Source organism: Syngnathus floridae, chromosome 2, assembly GCF_059516105.1.
Source record: "Syngnathus floridae isolate MCC-2025c chromosome 2, RoL_Sflo_1.0, whole genome shotgun sequence".
Classification (NCBI taxonomy): Eukaryota; Metazoa; Chordata; class Actinopteri; order Syngnathiformes; family Syngnathidae; genus Syngnathus; species Syngnathus floridae.
Genome location: NC_142414.1, coordinates 15,922,736 through 15,938,121, shown reverse-complemented (window position 1 = coordinate 15,938,121; position 15,386 = coordinate 15,922,736). Strand labels below are relative to the sequence as shown.

The window sequence follows — 15,386 nt, the reverse complement described above, 5'->3', positions numbered from 1 at the left end:
AGTTTCACTACGCGTTTTATGCACATATCCGGGCTACATTTATTCACCTTTCTCCTTTTTAAAATGCCTAAGATATATATCGCAATGTGTGCATTTACCTAGTGATGAAAAAACGTTGAGAAATAGATGGTTGATTCAACAGCGCTAGCATGTGAATTGTCTTTGAGAAATATGTTGCATTCATTTTTAAAGAAATTCCTTTTTAATTTTTTACCTTATCTTTCTACCCCACCCGTTTCCGCCACGTTCATTACTTCAGTGATGCCTCCCTGTGTGTAAGATGGATGGGTGTGTTTCAACGTTGTCTTCATCTTTTTTAATCACATATTGAAGCCCATAGGAATTATGAAATATTGAAGCTTCTTACACAACGCATGCCATGTGAATCCATCGCGTGATGCTGGAATGCAAAGCACGGAAGATTCAGGCATTCTAATGTAGTTCTCTGAGGGATCCTCTTTGCACTACTTTGAACAGTCGGGTGTTTGAGCTTGTGAACGTTCCCACGGCTGGAGACAGGATAACAACGAACGTAATCCAGGCGTGTCAAATCATACGACGTGGCGGGCCGAGAGTATTCAGATTATAACTGATGATTTCGCTGAGGGGATCAAGACACAAGTGGAGGGGAGGGCCCCATTAGTCAAATCGTTAGGTTTAGCTTCCAAAATGATAGCAAGACATTCCTTCATGGAAAGCATTTGGGAAAGGTTTGCAGTAAGGCAGTTTTGAAAGGTGACTCATAGCAGATCAGGTAATGGGTACTGCAAAAACTTTCATCAGAGAACTCCATTCTCCACCATCCAGCATGACACTCTCAAAGAATGCAGTGAAAGAGGAGTTCATGCGGAGGAGACATTCTATTAAATGTAGAAAAAAAAATTGTATGTTATCCATATGTTCATCCAGTAGGTCAATACATTGCTTGTTCAGAAACTGGAGTCCATCCCAGGTGATTTGAGGTCGGCAGGTGTGGTGTGGGGGGTGCACAGTGGAACCGGCAACCCCCGGACTGACTTGTAACGATAGACAACCATTCACACACAGCTTCGCACATCTGGACAAACGAGACCACCTTCAGTGATGGTCAACGTCTGATGTACTTTTATCATTACCTCATGTCCATCATGGGCTGGCGTGGTGAGACAGAAGAAATGAGAAGACTTGACCTAAACTTAGGGCCACACTGTTGGAAATGAGAATAGCTAAGGGGATTATGTGAGTTCATCTAAAAGCTCCAAGGGGCATTGTCGCTGTGAGTGTACAAGCTCTCGGCTCTTCTTCTGCTGTCAAATGTCAGTAGGCAAACGAGCAAAAATTCATTGTCGATAGTGTCCGGCACTGTACAGTAGTGAGTCTCCACTGGATCCACCCGCTGCTTTCTTCCCTCCTGCACATGCTAAGGCACATAAGTTCAAATCATTTTTGAACCTATTGTGTATTAACTGAGTCTGGTAATTGCTTTTTTTTTTCATTTCTGAAAATAGACGCACTGGAAAGCAACAACTGCTCGGCAGCTGCAATACATTTTCTACATTTATTATTAATTTAGCACTAGTGCTATAGTCATGTCTGGTTAAGGTTGCGCTTGATGCAGATGGGTTTTAATGTATAACCCTTCACATGAGCCCGACCCCAAAGTCATTTAGAAATTTAGAAAGGAAGATGCAAAACGTGCTCATAATGTAACACGTGGCCAACGCAAAGACAAACTTCGAAATAAAAGCTTGCCAAATAGCGCATTGTCCTCATTTCTATTCGCCTATATTTTGAAATAGGCCCTCGTAGTTTGGCGGCATGATGGCAAGCTTGACTTACCGTCTTGAAATTTTGTCTTGTGTTATCCCAGTTTTTATTCTTATCACATAGTTGTTGCCAACATCAGCACAACACCAATGCGATATTCATTCGCTAATTAAAAACAGCGCATGTTAATTCCACCATCGTTGAATGATGCAGCAGAAATCTCCAGTGGTAGTGAGCGTATGCCAACGCCTGACTGTTACGTGGATTTTTATCTTTTTTCCCGTAAATTGCGCTTCAAGTCTTTTTGCATTCATCAAAAAAAAAAAAGGAGGAGGATATTCGGCCTTGTATTGCAGTTTAAAACTCTGACCAAAGCACTGTTAATCAGAGATCCACTATTTTCTCCACCAGAAGGTAAGGAGCCAAAAGGATTTTGAAATGTTATTTTACTTTCATATCACAGCATATAACAAAATATATATTTTTTAAATCTACAGTATTTCAGTTTTGGTCAAATTTGAAGAAATTATGCACACTGTCAAAACAATGTGTTGCTGCAATCAAAGCTTGTGATAAATTGCTAAATAATTTTTTACCACTACTGAAATGAAGTGCTTGGGGAAAGCAATGCAAAAATATTGATCAAAGTTTCAAATGAATGCTTTTGAGGTTGCTGATAATGGGACCAGACCTAGATGGGTCATTGTGTCGGGTGATATGTGTGCTAGAAGCAAAGCTATCGACAAAAGCAATTAACATGGGACGAGTAATGTGAACGTTAGCAATTTGTTCCACCTCTGCCTGAAGAAAACTGTTAATGGAACCATCTGCCATTGTTTTTTTTACAAGGACATATTTCTATGTAGTTACTCCAAATAGCCCCTGTGTGATCATGTGACATTCATTTATTCAAGAGTGACAAATTAAAACTGTGCCGCTCCAAAACATTAGCCAGTGAATCACTGCTTGTGTTCACTGTTGCTTGAGTGATGCTGAATATCACACTCTGGGCCAACTGTGAAGGAAATAATGCAAATATTTTTGCGCCTACTGGCGGATTTGGCGGCCATTTGTGTCTGGATCTGCCACAGAATGGTTATCCATCTGCTGCAACTCCAAAAAGTGACACAAAAAAATAGATGCTTCATGCAAAGAACTGCCAGCCAGCCTCAATCCAAAGATACACAAATTAGAGCACTTTTAGTCTTGAACTTACAATTCCACTATAATTATTTGCCCACTATGCATCTGAATCTACCTTGTAAAATGTTCTCTTAAACCTCAATGATCTAATTCAAGACCTCCTCATATCAGTGTCAGCAGCATTGTGATGGGACCATTTTACACAGAACAGTTGTACACTTTACAGCAATTAATTGCGTTCTATAATGAATCCCTGTCTTCCAGAAGAAGGAGCCATAATTGCTACCTTTTGGTGCATCCTTACTATTGTCTGAAAAGATAATAACAACTGGTCAAAGTACTTATTATAAACTGTTTTGGAAACTTGTAAATGCAAATCTTGGCTCAATTTAAAAAAAATAAAAAATCTCCCTAACTCTAGATGATGTTTAAATGAGTTTGACAGATTCCTGTACTGTATTTGCCCTATGCTTGCCTGGCAGCGCTTCAGGATGGAAAACAAAACGGCCTGCAAAAATTTAGACACATTCATAAGGGCGAGCCTTACAACTGTTGTATGCCTAATCAACAGCCACTGTGAGAGTTATGGCTCATTAAACAGGCACTTTACAGCCACATTAATAATGCAGAGGCAATGTGAGCAGTATGATATGCTCAAAAACCTGCCTCTTGTTAATGTATCACTCATTGTACAGGTAAAAATGACAGCTTTGGGAGCAGTTAACATGACAATTACCACCCATATCAGGAACCCAGGTCGCAATTTGTCTGGGGATTAGCATAGGTGTCACCCAAGGTCTGCTCAGCCCTCCTCATCAGTTCATGTGGGCATTGATAGTGATACCGTAATTTCTGGACCACATGTCGCACCCAAATATAAGACGCACTAGCTAGAATTACGGGAAAATCCTGTTTTGTTCATATAGTATAAGCCACACGACTATAAACACGGATGTTTTAATTTCTGTATGTAAGAGAATATGCACAAATCATACAAAATAAAATAAATAAATAAGAAATATGAAAAAAATCCATAGATAAACTGCACTGGACTATAAACCGCAGGGTTCAAAGCTTGTGCAGAAACTAGCGGTTTATAGTCTGGAAAACACAGTAAATGTGGGTGCAGTTATGTAGACCTTTTCACACTGCACGTAGTTTTTTTGTTGTTTGTCAACACTCAGGGACAAGAGTACCAGTGCAAGCTTGCCTATATTTGGAAGTGCTTTTGTAGCCAGCCAGGAAGTTAACCTTTTTCTTTGTAATATTTGCCTGGGCCACAGCAGAGTCTATCAGGGACCAGCAGACTGATATTTCTGTCGAGCAGCAACACCAAACGTCTGTTCGGTAACCGACTCAGTCACTCCAGGGACAGATAATCCCAGGCTAAACCCCAAAGATTGTGTGATTAATGATATGTCTTGTACTCGCGACCCTTGTTCTTTTGCTGCGATACCTCCCGTTGAGCCCGGAGAGCTTTGGAGAGCTGACAAGGGAGACCTGTACAATTATGCAATGGCAGAGCAAAGCAGCCCTGTGGCGAACATAGACTCAGCTTGACAGGAGCTTATATTAGCTAGTAGACACACGCTGCATATACGATACATTATGATAAAAGAAATACATAGTGTGCAGTAAAGGTTTTGGGTGCAATAGCATGAATGTCTACTGGATGTGATGGGAAATATTCGCTGGCTCTGCAAAGATTCTACTCTATCTTACTCTTCTGAACTTGATTTTATGATTAAGTTCAATCTAGAAAGCTAAAGACGTTGACTAAGGGCTTTCAAAAAAATCAGTTTCAGGCTTAGGTTTGATTTTGTGGTATGAATTTAACAACATTCATTTGTATTTGTTCAAAAACTAGTCAGCTGGTCAACGACCATCCAATTTTTCATTTTCTTCAATGCCAACATTATTGATACAGTATATGCCTTTTGTTGGCACAAGCAACACACTTCGCAATCTGTGGCTCAAGTACAATTGAGCTATAACGGCAATTTAACCCGGCTTGTTCTGGCGTATAAAAATAATGTCATACTATTTGGACAAAAGAGAGGCAATCGTGTGGCCTTGGAAACACATTACAAATGTGTGCTGCCGCAATCATTCCGCTCGTTGCTCTGCAGATCCGAAAGCTTAGTGCATACCACAACTTCAAAGTTAGAAGTTTGTTGTGAAAATGTTTTTCTCAGCATTTGTGTTCAGATGGAATTTTGGCAGTAAGTCCAAGGCTGCAGCACCGCAGGCGATACACAGTGACCCATAGATAGAAGTGAGGGTTTTCATTTCAATTCCGCCTCCAGCTGAGACTGTGCACCAACCTTAGCTGTCATGCTCATCAGACTTATATACTCAAATGTAGACAGTAAAGACGTCTTGGATGTGCCTCTGACGGTATAGTCAATGTCCATGCGCATTCCAATCAAATGTCCACTGGATTCAGCAGAATGTGCAGTGGCTAGACAAGCACAAGAAATGTTAATACGTTAAAAAATTAAGATTGTGAAGAAACATAGGTCCAATCTTGATTATTTATTGAACTAGGGCTTCGTCAGTAAACCTCTGTTCTGTTAGAAATATTGAGTCTTCATTGTCTTCGTAAGAAGAAAAAAAACAACAACCAAAAAACAAGTACCTGCTAAAGTGTCATTATTTCTTTCTGCGGGCAGCCAACGTGCCTTTATAAATGAATTCCAGGCCAAGAGGCAACCGTGCAATTAATCTGCTTCGCACGACTGTTGATCACCACACACCTAACGGCTTTTGTAATAAATGAATCGCTTGACAAATAAGGCTGATGGGGTGAGCATCACCGATGATCTAGACGTTTGACCAAGATGCAGACTTTTCAATGCTTTCTTTAGCCAAATATTCCGATAGTTCAATCAGACACTTTTGTGTGAGGAAACTGCGAGATAATTGCCCTGTTTGTCATCTTGCTCCCTCCCCTTTTGCCTGCATGCTTTATCTTAAGGCAAAGCTGTCGGTGCATGATGAATGCTAGCAGAAGATTGCTTCTCCAACTCTGCATTAATTTTCGAGCACAATTACCAAGACAGCATTTTTAATTTAGCCTTTGTATGATCACTGCGTAAGTGAACGTGAGGGTTTGGGAACATGATATAATAATTTGAGGTGAAGATTTACAACAAGAGATTCAGCTCTCCCAAAACCTTTTAGTTTGATTTCCAACTTCAGGATGATAGTGATTTCTGAAAACCTGTCATCAGTAACTTGATTGTAGCGCTATAACATTGTCTCTCAATGTCAGTCTCAATCGCAAATAATTTTGTGTGTTCACCAAACATCTTCACTTTGCATTTGAATTGCAGTATCCAAACCTTGTCATTATTGCACTTACTTGTAAACAGGTGAAAGCTGGAAATAACAGTTTCAAAGTCATGTTGACACTTTGGCACTTTGGCTTTTAAAAGTAGGGAAAAAAGAATTGCCTTTTCAATCCATCTTCTTTCATATTGGTGGGCCACCATCTTCACGCAACACAAAAGATGTACAAATATGTTTTGGCTATGATTTTAGCAATTTTCTCGTGCGCTCCATGGAAACCAGGTCTAAGAGATTTTGCAGGCAGTCAGATTCTGGCCTAAGACAACAGCTTGCATCAAACCTTTAGAATCGTTATGGAAGTCAATTCATTGAATGCATAATTATTTTCAGTTTTATTAGATTGACTGTTGTGTGTTGCACAAGATAATAAGCTTGATAATGCTTTTCTGCCAAAATGTACATTTATTGAAACCAATAGAGAAACATTGCTGCAGCTACTTAAACATAGACATATTTACACATCACCAGTATGCTCGGCTCTGTGTGAATAAGGATATTTTTAATAACTCATTTACTTACAAATGAATAGAAATGTTTGTACTGTGTGCAAAAGGTTGAGCTTATAAGCAAGATTACCATCAGGCTTCTGACAACGTGCGCGCCGGCCTATTTTCTTCACACCACTGTGCTTTTGTTGATGAATCAGAATTCATTGTAAATGACATCATGTGCCAGTGGCTTTTCAATTTGCATAACCCGCAACATAATTTCCTCAAAAAGGGCATCTGCTTGACGCATCCCAGCCAATGACAAGAGGTTCAAAGCTTAAAGCCACAAAACTTTCTCACTCTTTATCGTATTATCAGATGGTCGGTATTATCGAAAAGTTCGCTGAACACAGAACCCGACTACAAATAATAATGTCATTTATTTCTAATTAATTTCAATCTTAGACTTGAGAACATGTACGATGATATTGTTCAATCATAGATTTGTGTGTCAAACGTGCATACACATTTGGCGGACAACTTTCTACATACGTACAGCTAGTGAATAAGACCCATTGTCATCTACACACAGAAACCTTTCAAAAATGACTTTTACGCAACAAGTTCTGAAAATCAAAGCATTTCGATACTCGGCCATTTGAAAAGACGTTGACTTTGAAATATTTGCATGGGAAAATAACATTTGAGAGACCTTGAAGCTAAGACTCATTTATTCGGTTATCGCATATATTTTTTGCTGCTGGCAACATTTAAGACGCCCCGAGGCCAAGCACAACGTTTCTTCTGTTACCGTGCAGGGACATCAAGGACTTCTTTCAGGCTGCAGGCAACAAAGTTGAACACTTACTTTGCTTTAATCTTTCCATTTTCATGGTCTTTTCTGATTTTTAGATTTCAAGTACTAGACTGAATGTTACAATTCTTCTATATGTGATTTTTTTTTTTTTTTTTTTTAATTGTGCATGACATGTCTCTTGCGACCTGCTTTACATGTCTGAATCTATAGTATGTCATCATAAAAATAGGACCAAGTGATGTATTTTTATGCTCTATCTTAGTGCTTTTTCATGTAAATAGACTCAACTCACTTTGACTGGGCCTTGTCTTGTAGGAACGTGGCATTAATGGACCGTGACAGTTATGTCAGCCTATAAGGAAGGCCTGAATAAAAGGTTATAGTAAAGATTAAAAGCTGAGGTAAAAGTTTGATTTTATATCAAAAACCTAATAATAACAGCACATTTTTTTTCCTGCGGGTGTTTGAAACGATTCACGTACAAATAATCTTCCAACTGCTTGTTCTCCCAGGACAGGAAACAAACCAAAGAACATCTAATTAAATGAGTTGTCTTGATATGTTGTCCGGATAATTTTTTTTTTTTTCCCCCCCATTTAAAATGCCATAGCGTACAATTCCATTTTAGAAATGATATTTGAGAGAAGAAGAAGCAATTAACAGTAATTGGTGAAACAGACCTCAGAAAATCTTGAAAAGGTCAACAAACACAAATAAATAATCATGGCGGAATGCCAAAGAGAGCATTTGCAAAATGAAAGCTGAGAAAAGTTAATTGTCGTTTTTTTGTGATGTACTTAAAAGCTTAATTACACCCAAAGTCTAACTCATCTCACTGTGAAGATTACTTTGACGTCTGTGCCTGAAGCAATTGACTGGTCAACAAGAATCTTCCGCTCCAGAACCCAAGATGATGGCTCACTAGAAGAATAAAGCGGCAGATTTTAATAAGCATGCTCTGGCAGCCACATTAGCGATGATGTAAAGCTTACAAGCCAAACATCCTCTGATTCACTGTTTATATTAGTGTATTTATCCTCCTCCTGGTTGGACCCATAACATCAAGTATGGGTCACACTCCAGCTGCCAGGAAAGCACTCATGGTGAGAGGAAGAAAACTGGCTGGAAAAAGAGGAATGGGATTTAAATCCAAATCATGGATGGTCTTTGAAGTTGCATACAGTAGATCTCATAGAATGAATGAAGCCATTCTAGTGCTGGTGGACAATATTTGGCAAGCTGGTCCTTACATTGGTTTGTAGGCCACTTCCCTTGAAACAGAACGTCACGAGAGCTTTACTCAACATGATACCACTCATTTTATGGGCTTGGGCTGCATGTGGGCTGCAGGCCACCTGTTGTAGACCAGTAAAGTAGCTGCTGTGACTAAAGGAGCAGACAGAGATTAAAAGTCAGCACAACGTGCACATTCTTAGAAACACTCAAATCAATTGAAGACCAAATTACGCAATCCTTTTGCTTTATGACTTTTTATGGGCCTCGTTGGGCATCTATGTCACTCAGTCCCTGTTGTGAGTTGCACCACAAGCTGTTGGTTCAGCCTGTCAAAAGCGTCAATTCCTGAGCCAAATTTGGTTTGGAACTCTCATCCACCCCACATAAGGCGCTATCGAAAGCCAACGTATCCACCATCCACCATGCCAGGGAGAAAGAAGTCTTGAACGTGGGGGGGGGGACAAGATGGCCACCATTCGGAAATCACATTGTTTGTTTCCCAACTGTTTTCATGTCTTGATGAAACTTTTAGTCCCCATGGAAAATATTTACAGAATATCAGTGCTTTACACATCGCCTACACATTTTGTCACACGTTTTACACATTAGACTGGTGATAATCAATCATGAAATTTCCAAATACAAGCTCCAGGCTCTTCTATTTTCTATCCAAATATCCGTGCCCCCGAGGTGAACAATCTGCTCCTCTCCTTGCCTGTGTAGACAGGAAGTAAATGGTGGTGCCCTCATGATAAGAATTCCACTTTATCTATTCAAGCATGGCTCAACAGTGAAACCCTCTTTGACAGGGTGGTGGGAATCAGAGGGAGGCAGTATTCATAGCTCCTGCTTCCAGAAGTGCAGTTAAAGCCCAGCTATACTTACAAGCACCCAGTGTGATTCGAAATTTGGGATCCTGACAAATGCCCGCTTATTGTCACTGCTGAGGGAGGCACCGTTGGAGCAATCGCTTTTCTGTGGCAAAACTATCTACGGTGCACACTCCGCAACGGGTTAGCTAGGTATTACTTCATGTTACAGGCTAAAAGCGGCTTCTGAAGAGAGCTTCTGAACTTGGCTACCTTGATTAGTTGTTTGGACTCGATAGGTCTTGCTCTTGGCATCAAATTGGAAATGCATATACACATACACCACATTTGTTATCACCTTTCCATCTTGAAATGCATTCTGTCATGAATAAGACATTGAGTCAGAACAAATCATAGCTGCCTTCCTTATAATGCCTTTATTGCATTAATTGTGCATATGTTGGGAGTAACGTTTCAGTTTTGCCTGTGAATAATTCAGATCTTTCATATGAGCATACGGGTGGGAAACATACTGTCCTGTTGTACATAACGTGTGTATGAAACGACAAAACTCGGCAGGCTTCCAGCATTTCATTTCTCAGAATGATTCGCTTTCCAATAAACGTTGACAAGTGTCCTATTCTGCATTTCCCCAATTAAATGAGTCCCGGCTGGCCCCGGGCTGCGGCAGGCGCCGACTGTTTGTTAATGGAATCTGCATTTTACTTGAAAAAAATGTTAGCGGGCGAATAAGAATCAGTCGTGTCTGGTGGAGCGAGCTAATGGTGGGTGTTCCCAAGACTTAAGATCATGGAGGCGTGGAGAGGTGTCACTTATTGAGATGGTGTGGATAAAGACTGCCGAGTAGAAAGTTACATTGCATGTAATGAAATGAACCACCTTTAAAATTCCTTTGCATCGCATTTTTATGCCCGCTGCCTTTTTCAATTCATTTGTGCTACCTTGACTTGCCTCGGACTAAATCAACATGGCTCTGGGTCATCGTTTGAATTTTAATGCGATTTTGATACACGTTTAAAAATGTTTTGGCTTGAAATGTTTGTGATTTACCCGCAGTAATTTGTTGTCTTTAATTTCTGTCACCCCACGAGCGAGCCACCGAATTGCAAAGATGTGTCACTCCTTTCCTTCTTCTTGACACCGCTATTGTCGACGAACAATAGTCGGTTCGATGAGGGTAATTATTAAACTTATGTCACTGACAAAGAAAGCGGAGAAGTCTTGCATCCTGGTGTAGGTGGGAAAGAAAACAATGGCTGCATGTTTGGAAAGCAAAGAGGCTACGTTTTTGTTTCCACATGCTGCTGAATGTCAATAGCATGCACTGCAGAGTGCTACATTATGGAATGGAGGCTTGCCTGATGTTTTCTCATGTTCTGAGCAGACCAGCAATCAAATATTCATTTTCAAGCTTTCAACTTGAAGACTGTTTCTGAAGTTGTCACAATGGACATATGGATCCCTGTTGGATTTGAACAACTTTATCAGATGGAGGAAGCTTTTCTCTGAGGGACCTTTTTTTTACCCGGATACATTATTTGTCTGAGGGCTGTTGACGTTTATCAAATAACATTTGTTTTGAAAGTACCATAAAATCATAAATATATTATCAAAAAAGTGCTGTTTAGAATGAGGCCACTGTGCGGTTCCAGTAAACTGCTGACCAAGCACATTTTTATTTATATCTGCCAAATTTCAAATTCAAACTCTTTGAATATCATCATCATTATTTTCATGTGTGTAAAACTATCCCATGTTCATTTCACATCAAGGCTGGAAGAACCTCAACAACATTTTTGTTCCCTGCGGCTTGACACAAAGGGAATCACTTTTGACTTGAAAACAAAACGAGAGCGCCACAGTCGCTAATTGTTCTGCAGGGTTTCCTCGCAGCCGTCTGGCATGCGTAAGCTTGCTAAATTATTTTTGCTTGCTGGTTGGCGACTTGCCAAAGACACATTCAAAATGGAGAATCACTCTCATCAAACTTTAATCATTTGTCAGAATTGAGATTTATACCATGCCCCACTTTTAAAACCCTCTCTAAGTTAAAAATCCCCTGAAGTTGTTCGCTTTCTTACTTCTGACCCCAAAGCATTTCCTAAAGGAAACATAAACAAATATTATGAAGTGGCGGTGCTTCAAAACTAGCACAATACGTGCGCCTGCCTGGATTTGGTACACAAGTCCTGGCCTCTACAGACAGCTGATGTTTATCTGCACAAATCCCCCCCCCTCCCCTCACCCCTCCCCTACCCCTGACCAAACGGCTGCTCAAAGTGCCAGTGTGCATACTGAGTTTCACCGAGCGAGGACAGCAATGCGGTGGCAGCAAAGATTCCATCGCTGAGATGTCTCGACACATTTCTAAAGACTCCAAAGGAATTTTTTCACATTTTTTTTCGCGTGCTTTATTAACGTTAAATGTTCTGCATCTGTTTTCTAATCCACCATGATATGACAACCCCCGCCCCCAATGTGACTCAAATAAAGAAAATATATTTTAAAAGCGAAAAATGTTTTTCAAGTTGCTCTCTGCTCAAAGTAAGAGTATCGCATAGTTAAGTTGTATCGGACCTATGGCTAAAAGACAGGTGCCGTCATTGCACAAACGTTTGATTGTGTGCTGATAAAATCTTAGTTTGTCTCTTTAAACTCATTTCCAGAGAGACCGTTCCCAGGTTTCCCGCTTCCATCAGATGGAGGCTTTTCCTCAGAACAAGGTGTTTTCCAGCGAGTGCTCAGCACTCATCCATTATAGATGCTGCGTTTTAGAAGGTGGATCTGTGCAGATTATATAAATATCTCCTTTTCATTCCCAGCAGGATGGGAACTGTGTTAGTGTACAGGGCATCGTTCTGATGCCGTTTTGATGTAAAAGAAAGAGAAGTGATGCGGATGCTAGAAGACATAAAAGCTGTCTAGAATTCATGCAAATCTTTCAAAACCTTCTCGTTAATAAGGCGAGCTCAAAATTGGGGAAAACGAGTTATTTTGGAGTAGTGACGTAGATATTTCTCCTTTCTTTGGTGGAATAACTGAAAAAGCCATGGTGCTTCAGAATTTGTGGTCTTGCATGCTATGGCCACAGTAGGAGGCTGTGTTTACATAGATGGGAGCAGCATGGAATACAAGAACCTCACATGTACTGACGAAGCTGAGATGCTCAGAAGAAGATCAAGAAGAAATGTGCAGCCCAAGCACTATATATACTGAGCAAGTGGAATATTGATATAAAGAGCAGATGCCTATTAAGGAATATTCCATTCGTCCATTTGGAACATCTTCGATCTGATAAGTGTTGGACTCGATCATAATTCACTTGGGATGGACTGATAACCAATAAATGAATTGACCCACATAATATGTTTACATAACACCAGAGAACATTATTGTCTCACTGAAATGGAATAAATGAGAACATGTTTGGCTAAAACGTTTTTTCTCTCAGTATGGCTGTTAGAGTTTTGTACAACATAGCCAGGGAATGGAATAAGCCAATCTGATTCATGGAAACTCCATAAAGTCAGATCTGGATCATACGTAAACCTAGAAAGGCATATTGAATTCAGCAAAAAGAAAAAGATACATTCTTCTTTCATACCACACTTATCAAACAAAGTAGGCTCCAAAGCAAAGCTCACCGCCCTGTGATTGACAGGTAATCAGTTGAGGACGTATCCCTCCTCTCTTCATAAGTCAGCGTCCCTGTCACCCTGACCATGATAAGTGGTATAGAACTAGAAATATTTTTTAAGGGTTGAGACGGGAATATACCATCAGTTCGTCGTAAACATTTGTATACTGGAATACCCAATGGCAGCAAATCTGGTCTGCTCAAGGTAAAAGGAAAATAATTCACTGTGGAAAGCGCTCGAGGAGTGAAATCCAAAACATGATCTCTTGGGCCAACCTGGACTTTAAAAAAGGTGAAAAGAGATGTGGATTAAAAGTTAAAGTTCATGGCCTTGCTTTACGTGCCAGACGTGTTTCGCTTTAATTGGATTTCAAATGATTTATTAACCTTTAACTGTGTGGGGTACTAATGCGAGGAAGCACATTTCCTTCCATTTTTCCTTTACTTTTGAATGTTGCTAATATGCTTTTCCTCTTTTCTCCACAGGCACTTTCCGTGCAGTCCGCTGGGCCCTCGTGTGAATTTCCCCCAGCCTGAAGGACAGCAAGAAAGCCAAGAGCTCCATAGTGATTTCCCCACAAGCACAAGAAAGGCTAACGTGCTTCCTTTTGTTTTCTACTCAAGCTGTCGAAGAATGCTCTTTGCAGTTTCACTTTCAGCTCTCTCTACATCGTTGAGGTTGTGCACGTAGCGACCGCATTCCACTGCAGGAAGACTGAAAAAGCAAAGAAGGAAAAAGCCAGACCCAACAAACCTGAACTAGGATAATTAATTGTGTCCTCGCTGGAAAGAAGATGACTTTGGTCTGAATATTGTGGCATTTGCATGTGCGTTTATGCGTGCTCACCTCTTTTATGGTCAAAGGGTGACAGGTGGCTGCTGATTCAAAATGAACCTGCCAGGTGGCTTTGTCTGGTGCTGGTGGCTGTCGCTGCTTGCTTGTTGTTTCTTCACCTCCCGGGCGGCCAAGCCCAGAATGCCTGGCCACACGCACCTCAACTCAATACGCATTGATGGGGACATATCTCTGGGTGGGCTTTTCCCAGTGCATGCAAGGGGAAATGATGGCAAAGCCTGTGGCGAGCTCAAGAAGGAGAAAGGGATTCACCGGTTGGAGGCCATGCTGTTCGCTCTGGACCGCATCAATAATGACAACGAGCTGCTGCCTAACATCACTCTGGGCGCTCGCATCTTGGACACCTGCTCCCGCGACACTCACGCTCTGGAGCAATCGCTGACGTTCGTACAGGCTCTGATTGAGAAGGACTCGACCGATGTCAAGTGCCTCAGCGGAGGGCCGCCCATCATCACAAAGCCGGAGCGGGTGGTCGGCGTGATCGGCGCGTCTGCTAGCTCTGTGTCAATCATGGTGGCCAATATACTGCGTCTCTTTAAGGTCAGTCCTTGCACAACAACAATCACCGCTTCTTCGGTATCTGCAAAATTATCTTATTCTCTGTAGACAGTAGCTCAGCAGCGTAAATCCCATTTATTTCACACATTTTCTCAGACATTTTAGAGACCACAAACTGTGTCAAAGAGAATAAATCAGAATTGATCAATGGCGAGTCTCATTGTAGTTCGAAACAAACCACATATAGTGTTTATAAAATGTAAACATCTTATAGCTATGCTTGTCAGCTATTCAGGATTATTACAAGACCTTCACCAAACATTCTTTTACCAACCTAATAAAGACTAGTTTTGATTGACGCAATCAGATGGCAATCACTTTGAATTTTCATTTGGCAGAAAATCTTCGCCAACCCAAAGCATACTTCCAAATAAAGAAAAATAATCGTCCCCAGAAGTGTAATTTTAGAATGGTCCTGCCAAGATGTGCTGTAGAGTGCTGTAATAAAATAAAAAAGTGCTCCAGCTAAGTATTAGTTTAAGGGTGTGCATATTCATGCAACCAAGTTGTTTTTTATTTGCCCCGTAAAAAAATTCCAATTTTCGTTTCAATTCCGTGTTCACATTACAGATAATAAAGGTGTTCTTGTTCTCACCACAAAATCCTGACATTTTAATGAGGGAGTGAAGACTTTTATTTTATACCCACTACGTGCAGACATGCTCCATTCAGAGGATGCTGTATATTTGCTCTGAAGAGAAACTTTATTCCTCTTCCCTTTACCTACAAGAGAAGGGTCGCAGCAGAGACCTTATAACACCTCATATACTCTGTTACAACTTAA

The 15,386-nt window shown here is 40.6% G+C and overlaps 1 protein-coding gene across 2 annotated transcripts in view; it reads left to right on the top strand.

Annotated features, from left to right (window-relative positions):
• The window catches only part of LOC148402164 (metabotropic glutamate receptor 4-like), a 93,097-nt gene that overhangs the window by 18,087 nt on the left and 59,624 nt on the right, over positions 1–15,386 (top strand). For both annotated transcript variants that reach the window (XM_088368772.1, XM_088368773.1), the window contains exon 2: positions 13,675–14,584. In XM_088368772.1, the coding sequence (XP_088224898.1) occupies positions 14,078–14,584 (507 nt within the window). In that variant the 5' untranslated portion in view covers positions 13,675–14,077. The remainder of the gene's footprint in view (positions 1–13,674; positions 14,585–15,386) is intronic.